Below are 18,695 nucleotides of genomic sequence, written 5' to 3' on the forward strand. Positions count from 1 at the left end.
GCATTCAACAGGAAGAAATAACACTCCTATATTTGTATACACCTAATAACATAGAATTTATGAAACAAAAATTGACAGAAATAAAAGGAAAAATAGACAAATCCTTAATCACAGTTGGAGATTTGAACACACCTATCCCAACAATGATTTTTTTAAAAAGACAAAAATTAGTAAGGGTATAGAATATCTTACATAATAAAAGCCTAATATGCTAAGTGTCCAACTGTTAGATCCTTCGACCAGTCACTATGACGCGCTCTGACCACCAGGGGGCAGATACTCCAACCAGTAGGTTAGGTTGCTGCTGGGGTCCAGCCAATCGGGACTGGGTGAGACTGGCTTGACATGCCCTGGAGCCCTCCCACGGTCCCTCCCCAGCCAGCCAACCTCCTGCAGTCCCTACCTGGCCAGCTGGCCCAGATTGGCCCTGATCAGGACTGGGCAAGACGGGTCCCTCCCAGGCCCCGATTGTGCACCAGTGGGGTCCCTTGACCTGGCCTGCACCCTCTCGCAATCCGGGACCCCTAGGGGGATTGTCAGAGAGCCAGTTTCGGCCTGATCCCCACAGGCCAGGCTGAGGGACCCCACCGGTGCACAAATCCATGTAGCGGGCCTCTAGTTTAAATATAATGAACCAGCTTGATTAAATGAAATATTCATAAGACTATACTCAATAACTGCAGAATACATATTTGCAAGAATTTTAAGAGAATGAAAAATTATAAGGCAAACACTCTCATGAATAGAAGTACAAAAATTCTAAACAAATGTATTAACAAATTGACCCCAGCAATATGTAAAAGGAACATATACCCTATGACTCAACAAAAGATGCATCCAAGGATGGACACAGCCAGTATTAATCAGAATAGCCAAAAGTTGCAAATAATCCAAATGTCAACAGTACAAGGAATATATATTATAGTATATTTATAAAATGAAATAAAAAAACCTATAGCCACATGAACAACTAATCTCCTAAATATGATGTTGAATGAAAGTAACCATATACAAAAGAATGTTCCATTTATATGAAATTCAAAAACAGACAAAACTAGATAAAAGTGCTAGAATAGTAGGCCCTCCTCTTGCTTTGAAATGGGGGAAACCAAAGGTGAGGCATGGGAGAGGCAGGCAGGTTGATGGAAATGCCCTGTATCTTGAGATAGGTAGGACAGCCCAAGCCAGTTTGGCTCAGTGAACAGAGTGTCAGCCCACCGACTGAAGAGTCTTAGGTTTGATTCCAGTCAAGGGCGTTGCAGGCTCAATCCCCCAGGGCCATGTGGGAGGCAACTAATCAATGTTTCTCTCTGACATAGAAGTTTCTCTCTTTTCCTCCCTCCCTTCCACCCTCTCTAAAAATCAATGGAAAAATATCCTCCAGTGAGGAACACAACAACAAAAAAGGTATACATATGTAAAAATGTAATGAGTGGTATCTTAAATATTGTTTTCACTTCGTTCTTTGTGAATTATATGATAACACACACTATCTCTTTATTTGACAAGGTATTTTTACCTTTGAGAAAGAATATGGGTGAGGTCATCAATATCCAGTTGACCTTAATTAAAGTATCTTAACTCTCACATGGCAAACTTACTCTAAGAGAAGAAAAGAAGCACCATTTTTCTTCAAGGATTAAAGAGGAGACTTAGCTAGCATGAAAAATACCATTAGATAATCTTTTTAAGCAGGGACAAGAAAAAGTTCATATAATGAAAGATTGGAATATAAAACTATTGTAGTAAAATAAACTTCTATAAAATCTGCCGGAGTCCAACCCCAGCAGGTCCAGGGGTCCCCAAAGGTGTGGATGGAGTCGGCGAAGAAGGAATGACACGGAGACAGTGTTCAGTTGATCAGCAGCCTAGCCAGGATCTCTAGCCAGGATCTCCAGCCAAGTTCTGGTCTGGATCTCCAGCGAAGTTCTGCTGTTTATTGTCTTGTTACATCCGTATTTATCCCAGTTGATTTTAATCCTGTCAATTTCTATTACAAAGGTTAGGGCGTTTCTTATCTCCATTCCAGGGAGTAAAGATTATGTAGCTTAAGCATGATTGTTTGTAGTGATTAACTACCCGCCTGGCACTTAGTTAAGGAGTTTCATCCCCTCCCTGACTTCAGGGAAAAATTCCTACCTGGGGAAACAACCTTTCTAGGAGAGGCATCCCCTCCCTGATTTCAGGGAAAAATTCCTACCTGGGGAAACAACCTTTCTTGGAGAGGTGACCTTGGTTAAAACACACAGCGCTAAGGGGAGCAAACGTATTAAGAACAGTATGCTATATACGCCAGGTCCCTTGAAACATATGCTGTGCAGATGTTTCTTTCCTGCAGCGACTGTGTCAAGCAGCAAGGATGGACCGGCTTCCGGCAAAAATCGACATAAAAAAGCCCTTTTGAAACTTCCTCTGGGATGCAGAGGGAAATATAATCAATTGAATAAACTAATTATGCGCTTTTTATATTTTAAAATCATTAAGAATAAAGCACATACTCATCATTTTGTATTTGTCATTGTGCATAACCAGAGTCAGCTAAAAGGGCAGACAATCTGTTGATCCAGACATCATTCCTGAAAATAACTATTTCTAAAAGCACTAAACTACCATTGAAATCTTGGACATGGGTGAATTGTAAAGTAGCTAAGGAAAAAATACATATGCCCTCTCGAGGCAGAATTAAACATCATTATAGTAACATTGTGAAAATGTTTGTAATACTTCTTTATCTCTCTTACATCAACCCCATTCAAAAGATAGTATTTTCAGCATTATTTTAAATTAAGAAAACTTATAATCAACAATTAAGAAAGCTTTAAAGTCTTATAGTAACAGATCCAAAATTAGTATTCAATTTCCTTAGTGCCTTTAATCACAGCACCCTTTAAGTCTTGAAAATGAGAAATTTATGGTGAGTTCAAAGGCAAGACAAATAAAAATGGAGCATATCCTTGACCTCAGCTAATTCAGAGTATTTTAATTCAGCGATCATTGTAAGAAAGGAGAGGATGTACCTGCCATGCTGGAACGGAGGTTGAGTTGGACATAACAGTTTTTTGCAGCTCTTCAAGGACAGCATCAGGGAGAGGCTTTTGTGATTCCAGGAGTGGTTTACACTGCACTTGTCTCAAAAGTAAGATAACAGCTGGCTGATCAGGGTTGCTTTTTAAATTCTAAATGTAAACCCCAGATAGAAATACATAAAATAGGTTAAATGTTAAATGTAACAGGCAATTAAGCTATTCCCCATAGTGGGGGGGGGGGGGGAATCTAAATTTGACCTTTTTCTTATTAAAATTATAAATAACTGAAAAAGTAAAATAAATAAAACACTGAACATCTCGGGAATATCAAACTCTACATATAAATAATCTTTAAAATTGATAATGCTATTATTGTAATTTATAAGTCATGTATTATAGATTTATGTTACCTTCACTTGGTTTATTCTCAGGTGATATCCTAAGAACTTTAAGTTCTGAATGTAAATGACAGAACTAAGAATATATAAAATTAACAGTGAAGGCTAACACTACACCTTACTGGAAAAAACAATCCTATGTAAAAAAGGAAGAGGTATAATTTTTTATCTTCTTAAACCTCTAGGTATTCATTGCATGCCCTTCCATCAGGCACAGACTTCATACACATTGGGAGTAAGAGAAATGACCCATTTACCAATTTACCAAGCATGTACATACATACATAAGTGTGTTGTATACATGTATATGTATCTCCTTCCATATATACATATGGAAGAACTTAAAGAAAGTTCTCTACCAAAATCCTTCCACTGTTGTTTTAAATATTTCTTCCTTTATAGCTTGTCTCTCAGTAACATGTTTCTTTCTATTTTTTTTTTTTTTTTTACTAATTAGGTCATAGTCTTAAATGTATTTATTTCTAAAATGTATTTGATTGCTTTTTTTTTCTAAGTAAGAGACTGGAACAACAAAATGACAGGAAAGGTTCATAAAAGTACTTCTTATTCTGTCAGAGCATAGCCAACTGTCAATTTATGATTATTAAACTCTCACTATAAAATACTAACCTGTACTGAACAGAGATGGAATTTCTTAAGTAAAAGAGAAAATTTATTATTCTGCTTTTCAGAGAATTCAAGGGCCAAAGAGGTCTTCAAAGACCCATTCTTCTTTCTCTGAAAAATTTATATTGCTCTTTCAAAAAAATTTCTAGGAAGACAACACAATCTCCCTGGTAAACATTTGTGAAACATAATATTTTCAGGAAAAGTGATGCTTAAAACTCTCCTAACCCATTATATTATTTCTGAGTAGATGTATAAAACTGATCTATTCATTCACTAATTATTTATTGAGCCCTTAGTATGTGCTAGGTACGGTGCTAAGAATTTACTCACAGAGCCTATTATTCAGGAATGTAAAAACTACACTCTGAAAAGAGTAAGCAGAAATAAAATAAAAATATTGCCCCCCTAAAGGTACCAAGGAAAAAATCTATTAAGAGCTTGGATCCTAGAGTCAAACAAATGCGAGTTCAAATGGCAACTCCATCAATTTGTAGCTGTGAGCTTCTGTGCAAATTCCTCTCTGAGCCCTATTTTTTCCATTTGTAAAAATGGGGATAATTATAAATACCTTTGCCATAGGATTATTGTGAAATTCAAATACAAACTACTAAATGTAGTGGCTGGCTTGTGGTAAATACTCAATAAATGTTGGGTGCTATCAATAATAAATGTTAGGGGCTAGCATCATGATAATCATCATCATCACCACTACCACCACCACCACCACACTACCGTGTGCTCTTTAAATAGCATGCACTCTATCTAAAGTTATTTTCCAAATAGGATAAGAATCTATAAAACTCAATGGTCAATTCCATAACAATACCTTTGTGCAAAGGGCTTCAGCTTCTGATATTCTTCCTGTGTCTACTAGGCCTGTGACAGCTTGGGAGAGAGACCACTTTTCCAGAGATTCGTTGTAACTTTCAAAGAATTCTTTGTCTTTAACTATAAACAAAAAATGTCAGTGTTACCTTTTCTGCAATTTATAATGTGTTCACAGAGAAGTAAATAGTTGCTAATAAGGATCACAATAAGACTTAGGTAAATTTTTTAAACTTATATGAACCACTGGAATACCATATCATGAAATAGGTTTCTGAAAAGTTTCATGGTAGGAATATTTGTGATAACTTAAGACCTCACATACTTGTGACATATTAATCACTACATCCATAGTAAAAGTAAAAATAATTCATTGAAAAAATTAAAGACTGCAATATAACTGCCATACAATAAGTTGCACATATGCACATATTCAAATTGTACAATTTGATCAGTTTTGACATAAGTAAACATCTGTGAACCATCACACAATCAAGACAATGAACATATACTCATCATTATCAAAAGTCTCCTTCTGTCCTATGTCCATAAACAACCACTAATCATTTTCAGTCAAAATAGATCAGTTTGCATATTCTAAAATTTCTTACAAAATAAAAAAGCATATACTCTTTGTCTAGCACAGCGGTTCTCAACCTGTGGGTCGCAACCCCTTTTGGGGTCGAATCACCCTTTCACAAGGGTCGCCTAAGACCATCGGAAAACACATATATAATTACATATTGTTTTTGTGATTAATCACTATGCTTTAATTATGTTCAATTTGTAACAATGAAATTGGGGGTCACCACAACATGAGGAACTGTATTAAAGAGTCGCCGCATTAGGAAGGTTGAGAACCACTGGTCTAGCATCCTTCACAATTGTTAACATAGTAAATGACATTCATTCTCAAATGTCAAAGCAACACTGCATTCCTAAGACAAACTGCCCTTGATCATGATGTAATGTCTTTGTCCGGTTTGCTATCATGGTAATTTTGTCTCAGAAGAAGTTAGAAAGTGTTACCATTCAACTTTCTGGTATTACTTCTTCCTTAAATGTTTGGTAGAATTCATTAGTGGTCCTGGAGTTTTCTTTGTGAGAGGATTTTTTAACTATAAATTCAGTGTCTTTATCAGATACTAGAGGCCTGGTGCATGAATTCGTGCACAGGTGGGGTCTGGCTGGCCCACCCCATCAGGGCCAATTGGGCAGGGCAGGCAACGGGGAAGGACCGCGGGCGGTTGGTTGCCTGGCTGGCCCCAACCCCTGGTCGAACTCCTGGTCAAGGGGACAATTTGCATATTAGCCTTTTATTATATAGGATAAAGCTATACAGTTTCTCTCTTCTTAAGTAAGCTTTGTGTCTTTTAGGGAATTTGTCTATTTCATCTAAGTTGCCAAATTTAATGGCATAAAGTTGTTCAAAAGCCTTTTAATGGCTATAGTAATGTACCCTTTCATTCCTGACATTGGTAGTATCTTTTTTTTTTCCTGATGTCTGCCTAGAGGTTTATCAATTATATTGATCTTCTCAAAGACCTAATTTTCGCTTCTGTTGATTTTCTGTTTTTATTTCATTGATTTCTGCTCTTCATTATTTCTTTTTGTCTGCTTACTTTGGGATTAATTTTCTCTTCCTTTTTCTAGTTTCTTAAGGTAAATGTGAGGTCACTGATTAGAATACAATGTAGTCATGTAATGTTATAAATTCCCCTAAAAATAGTGCTTTAGTAGCATTGTAGAATTTTGATACACTGTTTTTAAATTTTCATTCAATTCAAAACATTTTCTAATTTCCCTTCTGATTTATTCTTTGACCTAGATTATTTAGAAGTATGTTAGTTTCCTACCATTTGGTAATTTTCCAGATATGTTTTGTTACTGATGTCCAATTTAATTTCATTGTATTAAATAATATACTTTGTAAGATCTGAATCCTTTTCAATTATTTACATCTGTTTCCTGGCCCATAATACGATATATTTGGATAAATATTCTTTGTACAATTGACAACAATATGCATTCTACTGTGGTTAGAAGTGTTCTACAAACATCAGTTAAGTAAAATTAGTTGACAGTCTTGTTCAAGTCTTTATTATGTCTTTACTGATTTTTCTGTCCAATTGTTCTACCAATTATCAAGAGTGTTGAAACTTTTAACTATAATTGTGGATTTGTCTATCTCTCCTTTTGGTTTACCTGTAAGTTTCTGCTCCATGCATATTTTTTTTCAAAAAAATTTTTTTTTACTATTTTACTATGAAATACCATGCATATTTTATGTCTTTTTTTTTTCTTTTTTTTTAATATATTTTTTATTGATTAAGATATTACATATGTGTCCTTGTCCCCACGTTACCCTCTACCCCCCACCCCCCTCACCTCCGCTCATGCCCTCACCCCCCCCGTTGTCCATGTCCATTGGTTAGGCCTATATGCTTGCATATAAGTCCTTTGGTTGATCTTTCCCCCTTACCCCCACCCTCCCCTACCTTCCCTCCAAGTCCCGACAGTCCAATCAATGCCTCTCCGTCTCTGGATCAGTCCTTGTTCATCAGCTTATGTTGTTCATTATATTCCACAAATGAGTGAGATCCTGTGGTATTTATCCGCTCTCAAGTTCCATCCATGCTGTGGCAAATGGCAAGAGTTCCTTTTTCTTCTTCCTCTTCTTAAAGAATACCTTTCAGCATTTCATATAATGCTGGTTTGGTGGTGATGAACTCCTTTAGCTTTTTCTTATCCGTGAAGCTCTTTATCTGACCTTCTATTCTGAATGATAGCTTTGCTGGATAAAGTAATCTTGGTTGCAGGTTCTTGCTATTCATCACTTTGAATATTTCTTGCCAGTCTCTTCTGGCCTGCATGGTTTCTGTTGAGAAATCAGCTGACAGTCGTATGGGTACTCCCTTGTAGGTAACTGACTGTCTTTCTCTTGCTGCTTTTAAGATTCTCTCTTTATCTTTTGCTCTTGGCATTTTAATTATGATGTGTCTTGGTGTGGTCCTCCTTGGATTCCTTTTGTTTGGGGTTCTCTGCGCTTCCTGGACTTGTAAGTCCATTTCTTTCACCAGGTAGGGGAAGTTTTCTGTCATTATTTCTTCAAAAAGGTTTTCAATATCTTGCCCTCTCTCTCCTTCTGGTACCCCTATAATTCTGATGTTGGTACGCTTGAAGTTGTCCCAGAGGTTCCTTACACTATCTTCATATTTTTGGAATCTCTTTTCTTTTTTCTTTTTCGGTTGGGTATTTTTTGTTTCTTTGTATTTCAAATCTTTGACTTGATTCTTGGGATCCTCTTTTCTGCTGCTGGATCTCTGTAAATTATTCTTTATTTCAGTCAGTGTATGCTTAATTTCTAGTTGGTCCTTTTTCATGTCCTCCATGGTCTCCCTATACTTATTGAGGGATTCATTAAATTTATCGGCGGTTTCCATAAAATTCTTGAAAAACCTTATAACCGTGGCCTTAAACTCTATATCCAATCGTTTGCTTTCCTCCATTTCTGCCATTTGTGACCTGTTTCTTTGTCTCCGCATTTTGGCAGCTTCCCTGTGTTGATAGAGTGGCCCTGTGCGCCAGGTGTCCTGTAGGGCCCAGTAGCTCAGCCTCCCCAGTTACCTGGGGTGGACACTCTTGGTGCACTCTTGGTGCCTTGGTTGTTGTAGACTCACTGGGAGGAATTGACCTCCAGGCCAATTGGCTGTGAGAATCAGCTGTGTCTAAAGTGGGAGAACTTCTGTGCTGAAGACACCCTTCTGGGGCAAGACTTGTTTCAGTGGGGCTTTGGTGCTCACTGAGTCTGCTCCCTGAGTGCGCCCCTTATGGATCTGAGGAGTTGCAGTCTGGATGGACCCCCTCTGACCACTGGGTACAGTGGCTCCTGGATCTAAGGAGGTGCTAATTCAGCCTCTGCCTGAGGCCACACAGCAGGAGCCATGAAGAGGCTCAGCTGTGAAGCAATGCAAGCCGCTGCGGGGCCTTGGGCCTTCTCTTGGAAGTTCCAGGTCTGCCTGGTTCGGCTGCAGTTAGGTACATTCACATGCAAAAGCCTCTGCCGCAGCCTGGGTGGGGCGGGGTCTCAGGGAGTCAGAGGGCGGAGAAAGCGGCCATGGCCGATTCTCCGCCCGTCGCGCGTCTCAGTGTTCCGGTAACGGCTGCAAGCACCTCTGAGGGAAAGCCGCCCTCAAGTTCGCTCGCTGCCGGACAGACCAGCTTCTCCCCGTGTGAGACCTGGGTCCCCAGAGACTTCCCGGAACCGGAGTTCAGAGCCGTCGGGAGTTTGTGATTCAAAAAGACAGCCGCGTCCTCAGGCGCCACCCCCTTTCCTCGCGCGCGCGCGCCGCCGTACCTCTGCACTTCACCTCCGCACCTCTGGCTCTCAGCGTGCTTTTCTTTCCTTCTAGTTGTGGAATTTACACTCAGCCAGCCTTCCTGTTGTTCTGGATGATGTTTGCTCAGTCCTTTGGGGTAATTTTCAATTGTTGTGTGAGGCAATAATTTCCCGGTGTTTACCTATGCCGCCATCTTAGTTGCTCCCATATTTTATGTCTTTTAAAGTTCTGTTAATCAGTGCCTAAATGTTTACTACAGGCATTCTCAGAGATATTGCGGGTTCATTTACAAACTACTGCAATAAAGTGAGTCACATAAATTTTCTGGTTTCCCAATGAATATAAAAGTTATGTATATACTATAGTGTAGTCTATTAAGTGTGCAATAGCATTATGTCTAAAAAAAATGTACATACATTAATTAAAAAATACCTTTTTCTAAAACTGCTAATCAGCTTCTGAGCCTTCAGTGAGTTGTAATCTTTTTGCTGGTAGAGCTCTTGCCTCAATATTGATGACTACTGACAGATCAGAATGGTGGTTGCTAAAGATTAGGGTGGCTGTGACAATTTTTTAAAATAAGACAATAATAAAGTCTGTCATATTGATTGACTCTTCCTTTCACTTAACACTTAGAGGCCATTGTAGGGTTACTAATAGTCTAATTTCAATATTTATTTCAGGAAATAGGGAGGTCCAAGGAGGAGAGAGATGGGGAAATGGAGGGCCAGTGGAGCAGTCAGAACACATACAACATTTATTAAGTTTGTCATTTTATATGGGTGTGGTTGGCGGTGCCACAAAACAATTACAGTATCACAGATCACCAACACATATTGTTATAATGAAAAAGTTTGAAATGTTGTGAGAATTACCAAAATGTGACAGAGACATGAAGTGAGCAAATGCTGTTGGAAAAATGGTGCAGAAAGACTTGCTCAACACAGGGTTGCTTCGAACCTTCCATTTGAAAAGAACACAGTATCTGCAAGTGCTATAAAACAAAGTGCAATGAAAGGAGATTAGACCTATCATGTTATGTCCTCTTGATGAACTGATTCCATTGTGAAATGACCCTCGTTATCACTGAAATATTCTTTGCACTGAATTCTAATTTGTCCAAAATTAACATGGCCACTCCAACTTTCTTTTGATTAGTGTTGGAATGGTGCATGTATCTTTTTCCATCTTTTTACTTTTTAGGCTCTTTTTACCTTTATATTAAATACAGATTTGAGGGAGAACCAAGATGGCGGCATAGGTTAATGCCGGAGTTTGCTGCTTTGAACAACTACTTCAAAAGTGAAACTAAAAGACGGAACGGACATCACCCAGAACCACAGGAACGCTGGCTGAGGGGAAGTCCTACGACTAGGAGGAAAGAGAAACGCATACGGACACTCAGAGGAGGCGCAGTGCTGAAGTCAAGTTCTGAGGTGCGGAGTGCATGGAGCGGGCTGGCGGCGGAGGGCGCGGTTGGCGTTTTCAATCGGGAGGGAGTCACAGACTCTGAGCTCCAGATCCGGGCGAGTCTTTAGGGACCCAGACTCAAACGGGAGAAGCGGGACTGTCTGGCTTCGGTCAGAGCGAGTGCAGCTTTCTCTCCGAGCTTTGCAGTGGGTGCTGGGACTCAGAGAGGCAGAGCCCCTGGGGACAGGACTGAGAGCCGCCATAACTGCTCTCTCCGGCCCACCCTGTTGATCCTGTGCGACCCGCCCCGCCCAAGCCCTGCACAGAGGCATTTGCCGGATAGCCTCAGGCAAAGGCTAGATTAGCACCTCCCTAGAGGACAGAAGTTCTCTCACTGCTGACACAGCTGATTCTCATAGCCACTTGGCCTGGAGGTCAAACCCTCCCTGGTATTAGCTACAACAATCAAGGTTTAACTATAAGACTTCGAACAAAGACCACTAGGGGGTACACCAAGGAAGCATAACAAAATGCAGAGACAAAGAAACAGGACAAAATTGTCAATGGAAGATATAGAGTTCAGAACCACACTTTTAAGGTTCTCTCAAGAACTGTTTAGAAGCCGCCGATAAACTTAATGAGATCTACAAGAAAACTAATAAGACCCTCGATGTTGTATTGGGGAACCAACTAGAAATTAAGCATACACGGACTGAAATAACGAATATTATACAGACTCCCGACAGCAGACCAGAGGAGCGCAAGAATCAAGTCAATGATTTGAAATGTGAGGAAGCAAAAAACACCCAACCGGAAAAGCAAAATGAAAAAAGAATCCAAAAATGCGAGGATAGTGTAAGGAGCCTCTGGGACAGCTTCAAGCGTACCAACATCAGAATTATAGGGGTGCCAGAAGATGAGAGAGAGCAAGATATTGAAAACCTATTTGAAGAAATAATGACAGAAAACTTCCCCCACCTGGTGAAAGAAATGGACTTACCGGTCCAAGAAGCGCGGAGAACCCCAAACAAAAGGAATCCAAAGAGGACCACACCAAGACACATCATCATTAAAATGCCAAGAGCAAAAGATAAAGAGAGAATCTTAAAAACAGCAAGAGAAAGAAACTCAGTTACCTACAAGGGAATACCCATACGACTGTCACCTGATTTTGCAACAGAAACTTTGCAGGCCAGAAGGGAGTGGCAAGAAATATTCAAAGTGATAAATACCAAGAACCTACAACCAAGATTACTTTACCCAGCAAAGCTATCATTCAGAATTGAAGGTCAGATAAAGAGCTTCACAGATAAAGAAAAGCTAAAGGAGTTCATCACCACCAAACCAGGATTATATGAAATGCTGAAAGGTATCCTTTAAGAAGAGGAAGAGGAAGAAAAAGGTAAAGATACAAATTATGAACAACAAATATGCATCTATCAACAAGTGAATCTAAGAATCAAGTGAATAAATAATCCGATGAACAGAATGAACTGGTGATTATAATAGATAGAATCAGGGACATAGAAAGGGAATGGACTGACTATTCTTGGGGGGGAAAGGGGTGTGGGAGATGCGGGAAGAGACTGGACAAAAATCGTGCACCTATGGATGAGGACAGTGGGTGGGGAGTGAGGGCGGAGGGTGGGGCGGGAACTAGGAGGAGGGGAGTTATGGGGGGAAAAAAAAGAGGAACAAATGTAATAATCTGAACAATAAAGATTTAATTAAAAAAAAAATAAATAAATAAATAAATACAGATTTATATTTTGTCTATATGTTTCTTTTTGGCAGTAGTTGGCTCCTGCTTTTTTATACAATTTGACAATCTCTGCCTTTTCAGTGGGGTATTTAGGCCATTTATATTGAATTTGATTAGTAAGATGGCTGTGTTTAACTCTAATGTGTTATTATCTATATCATAAAAGGCCTGTGGTCGTCACGCCGTAACGCAGAACAACCACTACCAGACTCACTAGGAGACGAGTGCGGGTAGGCAGGGTCACGTGATTTCGTGTGCTGAGCTTTATATTTGGTTAATCTATTCTTTGTTCCCTTTTCCTCTTCTTTTGGATGATTTTTTATTATTCCAGCTTATCTGCGTTGGTGGTTTATTAGCTATAACTCTATTTTTTTAGTGTCTATTTTAAGGTTTAGAGTATTCATCTTTCACCAGTTACAATTTACCTTTAAAAAATATTACACTACTTTACTGATAGTACCAAAATTTTACAACAAAATACTTCTATTTTCCTCTCTTGCCCTTTGTGGTATTGTTACTATACATGCTTTAAATAATCCATTACATTCTAAAGAGATTTTTATCATGTGTCATTTGTATATATGTTTCTACTGATGGATTTTCCCCCTTATTCTGGGTGGTATTTTTCTGCTTCTTTGCACACCTATTAAATTTTAACTGGATACACACCTATGCGAATTTTACCTTGTTGAATGCTAGATATTTTTGTATTACTATAATGTTCTTAAGTTTTGTCCTGTAAGCAATTCTGCTTCTTAAAAATGATTTAATCTTTTCAAGGCTTATTTTAAACTTTGTTAGATAAGATCATAACAGCCTTTAGTGTAGAGATAATTGTTCCCACTACCTATTGGTGATATTCTTCTGAGTACTTTATACTGAATTTATCATTACAAAATGCTGTTTTAAACTTACTTGAAGCAGAAACAGCAGATAACAGTGCCAAATACAAGTCCATCCTTTTTGGCTGAGTGTTGTTCACTAGAGCCAGTTTATCATCAGCATAACAAGCTGCCATTAGCCCAGCCCAGATAGCAGGATCACCTAAACATAGGAAATAGAGTTAAGAGGCCTTGTTAATATTAACATGTTACTAAAAAAAATACCAAAAGATAGTTTACAAACACACACAAAAATTATTTTTATCTACAAAAATTCCATTTTCTTAAAAGAAAATTAAATTATACTTGTTTTCAGAAGATGCATTCCTATATTCATCCTTCAACATTTGCCATTGTTAGCAAACATATCAGAGGATGAGAAATGTCCTATTAAGCTTTTCTTCCAAGGCTAGTTCAGTTGCCTAGACTGCTATGTTACTGTGGAAAGGTCAATTATATTCCCTTTCATTGAACAAGTCTCATACAAGCATGCAATTTCATCAATCAGTCCATTTTAAAGGCTCAGTCATAGGTAAAGCAAGGTAACAATTTCTCAGTTCTTAAGAAAAGTTTGAGCCAAAACAAAAGCTCAAGACAACTATATTTTACCTATGTTCTAACAGCCAAGCATGAAAGTCACTTTAACATTCCAAGGAAAGCAATTATAGTATTATATATCTTTTCATTCATTTGATCTTTCCTTTCTTCCTCCACACCTTGATAGAAGCTTCATGGCATTAGGGGAAAGACTGATAAAGCAGGTTAAGGAGGTAATAATACCTAGAAAGAGATTATGAGTATAAACTCCTCTTTATAACAAAAGTAGTTGTGAAAAAAGAAGCTAGGAACTTAGGTTTTTAAAATTTGTATAATTTTTTATTTTATAAAGAACATTTTGCAGTTCAATTCAGTGGTTAATATTTTAGTCTTGCTACTCTTGAAAAGCAAATAAATAATTTAAATTTTCCACAAGGGGGTGCTAGTTAACAATAGTCATTTAAGCATACATTTTTAGCTTTAGTTTTATATTTTTTCATATCTAACTGCCCCATTTAGCATGTTTCCTATCAAATGTCTGAAATCTATATCTATTTCATTTATAGATTATTAGTATTACTGCTAATAGTACAAGAAACATTAGGAATCTTATACAGATGAAAAACTTTTGCAAAAAAATTACATATCTCCATATTACAAAATAATTTCTGTCCCAGATAATAACTACCTTATTTTAAATAACATAAGACATATTCAAATTCCAGAATAAGGAAATGGGGACCATTCCCTAGAATTTATAATGTGGCTTAGTATTAGCTTTGGGTTTAGGTCTAACATTGACACTTAACTATGTGGCAGCTTTTCCTTTCAGACTCATTTTTCTATAAAACAAGGCAACTGAACATGCTATCAGGTTTACAGTACTACCAACTGATATGGACTCAATTTCTGAATATTGACTTACTAAGATACTGAAAAATAGTTTCCTTTAGGGCTTTCTAGTATTTAGATTTTGGTGGCGCAAACAGACATTAGTTGCTAGTATTTCTTCTATCTTAATTCAAAAGAATTGCTGTTTTCATTAACTCTTTCATAGATAATCGGCAACTCAAATTCCCTTGGAAACAAAGTAATAATATAAATACTTTAAATATAATATATATATATATATCTATATATATGCCTAAAAATTTTTAAATATAATTTGCTAAAAAATACCTAATATCACAGTAATCTAGCAGAAACTGGATTTCCTCCCATTTAATTCTAAATTCTTGAGATTATATTTAAAGTTCTGAAAAGATCCCTTGTATTTATTTCACCTAAAGATCTACAAGAAGGTGTAGCATTACTATATATAATTACAATTATATTCACTATCATTGGACTCCAAGGACATATCTCAAACAGGTACTCATCTTTATTATTCAGTCCCTATTTTAAGCACCTTATATGATGACTCTGCTTCCTTGGATACATATTTCTCTAGATAATATAGGAAAATCAGAAAACATCATTAGAGAGGACCTTATTTGGGCAATCTTACCTTTCTAAAGTTTATGCCACTTAACACAATCAAAGGCTAAGAGATCTTCTGTAACTGCGGATCCACAGTAAGAATTATTGAGAGTAATTCTATCTAACACTTGCTTGATAACACTTCCAAAAATCAGAAACATACCCAATGTGTAATATAAATAAACTCAAAAGTTTAGGGTCTCTTTTCATTCTGATTATTTCAAAAACAAAAGACAAAATAAACAATAAGATATTGGTCTGGTTATTTTATAAAAATTCTCTGAAATATTTAATATTTGCAGTTTAGTTAGAATCTTCACAATGTATTGTGAAGATAACACTGAACCTGTTCTTTGTATACTTGTTTCCCATCAGTACCTAGCCAAAAGCAATAGCATTCTGATCTAATAACTGTTTGAAGTGCTCTAAGGAAATAAATTGTTTAATGCTGCATTTCATATTAAAAATAATATATAAAAATATGTCTCATAACCCTACACTACTGCACATTCTAGTCCTCTAGCGGCAGTGGAAGAATGCTGATGCAGTTCACATGCAGTTCCTTAGTGCCTTTTGTGATAGATGGGGTATACATGACACAGCTGGTTAGAACTAAGAGCTAGCTTGGGTGAGGCTAGCACTTTGGCATTTCAAACCACAGAAGACATATTTCCAATCTTCAAGGAGGTAACTACACATAAAAATTACTAAATATGTTTATTAAGTAATTTATTACTATAGATAAACCTTATTAAAGCCTGATAGGAAATAAAAACTACTTGAAAATATGTAATTCAGATTTTCAATAACAGATAATAAACTACCTTCAAGCAAACATTCTCTTGAGCCTGCTTCAATAATTGATTACCTCTTAATTACCACTAGCCAAATGTAGATAATCAAATATTTATATGCAAAATATTCAAATATTTTCTTAAAATTTCCTTGTCTTATTTCATAAAAATACAAACTTTGCTCCTATAAATCACAAGTGAAAGATGAACAGAATTCTAATTAATGAAGTGGGCTGTATTATATTCACCTGGAGAAAGGAGAGTTGCCTTCTGAATGGTCTTTAGTGCAATATTTTTTTCATCTTCTGCTGAACTGCTTCCCATAGCCAACTGATTTACTGCAGTGTACAGTAATGCCTTCTACACAAGAGAAAAGAAAGGTGTTCACCAATTTTCTTCAAAGCTACCTGCATTCAAAGTGACTAAAAGTATGACTTTATTGAATATGATGTGACCCCTAAGCCTAGGAAGAAGAATTGTTCTTTTATCAAATATATTATTTAACAAGTACAACATTTCCTTTACTAGGACAAACTAACCTTTCCATGATTTGAGTCCAGAATATGAGCCACATTTCCTGCTACAGCACCTCCCTATAATAAAAAAGAATTAATTTTTTTAAATAAAACTTAAAACTGATAAAAATCTCCATTAAAGTATGTGAAAGGTTCAGTTTTATCACACAACTTTTAAACTCCTTTAAGTATCAACTTATTATTGTTTTAAAAGACCAGATTAATATTTTTATTTAAAAATTCTTTTTTTACTATAATCATTTCAACTCTGCTCATTAAAGATCTAAAAGTTATATGATTTTACATAATACTAAATGAATATACACATTTTCTAACAATATAAAAGACTGTAAAAGGAAGACTGAAAGAGAAAAAAAGAATGGGGGTGAGAGACCATAAAACCTATTATAAAATAAACTAACATGGTTTCTTCACAAAAATATAGTATTTTAAAAACTTCTATATTCCCTAGTAAAATGAATAAAGTTCAGAGGAATAAAGTTAATGAAGTTCATCATTGCTTCAATAATCAACTCAATACTAAAATGAGAAAAACATATGCAGCCAGGTCAGCATGGCTCAGTGGTTGAGAGTCGACCTATGAACCCGGAGGTCACGGTTTGACTCCAGATCAGGGCACATATGCCCAGGTTGCGGGCTCCATCCCCAGTGTGGGGAGTTGCAGGAGACAGCCAATCAATGATTCTCTTTCATCATTAATGTTTCTCTCTCTCTGTCCCTCTCCTTTCCTCTCTGAAATCAATAAAAATATACTAAAAAAAACAAACATATGAATAATAGTTTTCATAAAGTTGACTTGAAATCCTTCATTTTTTAAAATTCAGTTACATATTTTACCTGGAAAAAAATAAGGATGGTTTCATTTTAAGTCAGAAGTATACTATAATCGTCACTTAATATCAGAAGTGTATAAGTGTATCAGAAATGTTTTAAAACAGTATTTTAACACATAAAGAATGCTAAAACTAAACTTTTTAAAATGTCAATATAAAACAAATAGAAGATGGGTTAAAAACAAGAACGACAACACAGCAGAGGAGGAGGATTCAGGAGTTGTATCTGAGATTACACATTACCACAGCCACTAACTGTGATTTTGCACAAGTTATTTAATCTCTGTCTTCAAGTGTCCTCCTTTATATAATGGGCATTCATTGGACCTACTTTCATATGGTAGTTGTGATTCAACGACAAAACACACAAAAATGACTAGCACAGTAGCTGGAACATAATAACTAACTCCTTTCAGTGTCTAATAATGATGGTCTTCTGCCATTTGCAGATCCTACCAAATCTGAATTTTCATTTTGAAGGACTCGTGGGCTAGTGGGACAGAAATCAAAGCCCAGTATTCACATAAAAAGGGGGAGTATTAGGAAACCTATATAAAAATAAGCTGAGATCCCTCAGGTGAAGCTGAATCAGAAGTAAACCAGGTTTCAAATGACCTTGAAATCCAGGCACAGAGTAGTCTAGTTGGTCCAGAAACCTCAAGTTCTCAACTTTGTTTAAGGTGGTTCCAGATTGGTGGAGCTCTCAAGCACCTGGCAGAAATAAGTGCAATTTCTATCTATAGAAATTAATTCTAGGCTGCTAATTATTTTCAAGTATACACAATCAAGTAAACAAAGTCACTGTGTGCGAAAGCCAAGTAGGAACAACAAATGAACAGGCCCACACAGACTTCAGATATTGGGATTTTTAGATGTAGTAAGTGTTCAAAACATATTAGCTACTATCATTATGTTTACCAACTAGTTAAATAAATAATGAAAGCTCATATTAACTATAGAAGTTAATAAAATACTTCATTGACTCCTGGAAAATATCTGGTTTTTATGAATTAAAGTACAGTCGGTAATACCCTGTATAGAACATTGATAATCCTGTTTAGATTTATATTTTTAAACACTGGCAGTGTTCTAATTCTTGTATCCTTATATTTAAGAAGCTTTCAAATAAATTTATCTTAGGGGATTCAAAACACAATAGCTAATGCTTATTAAGTGGCAACATTATAAGCATAATCTTATCACATAGTCATTAACATAATCTGTATATGTTCAAGAGTCCATCT

General features: G+C 36.7%; 1 protein-coding gene across 10 annotated transcripts in view; it reads right to left on the minus strand.

Annotated features, from left to right (window-relative positions):
• TTC37 (tetratricopeptide repeat domain 37) overlaps positions 1-18,695 on the minus strand; it is a 78,782-nt gene that overhangs the window by 13,566 nt on the left and 46,521 nt on the right. For 7 of the 10 annotated variants that reach the window (XR_004967767.1, XR_004967764.1, XR_004967765.1 and 4 more), the window contains 5 exons: positions 16,622-16,675; positions 16,331-16,442; positions 13,307-13,435; positions 4,881-5,002; positions 3,018-3,176 (listed from right to left, as the gene is read on the minus strand). Coding sequence is in view for 3 of the 10 variants with exons in the window: in XM_036310707.1 (XP_036166600.1) it covers positions 3,018-3,176; positions 4,881-5,002; positions 13,307-13,435; positions 16,331-16,442; positions 16,622-16,675 (576 nt within the window). In the remaining 7 variants the exon portion in view is untranslated. Of the gene's footprint in view, positions 1-3,017; positions 3,177-4,880; positions 5,003-10,094; positions 10,214-13,306; positions 13,436-13,675; positions 14,053-15,305; positions 15,371-16,330; positions 16,443-16,621; positions 16,676-18,695 lie in introns of those variants that run through there. The other 3 variants (XR_004967768.1, XM_036310708.1, XM_036310709.1) reach the window with 3 other exon arrangements.

This window comes from Myotis myotis, unplaced genomic scaffold, assembly GCF_014108235.1.
Source record: "Myotis myotis isolate mMyoMyo1 unplaced genomic scaffold, mMyoMyo1.p scaffold_m19_p_5, whole genome shotgun sequence".
Taxonomy (NCBI): Eukaryota; Metazoa; Chordata; class Mammalia; order Chiroptera; family Vespertilionidae; genus Myotis; species Myotis myotis.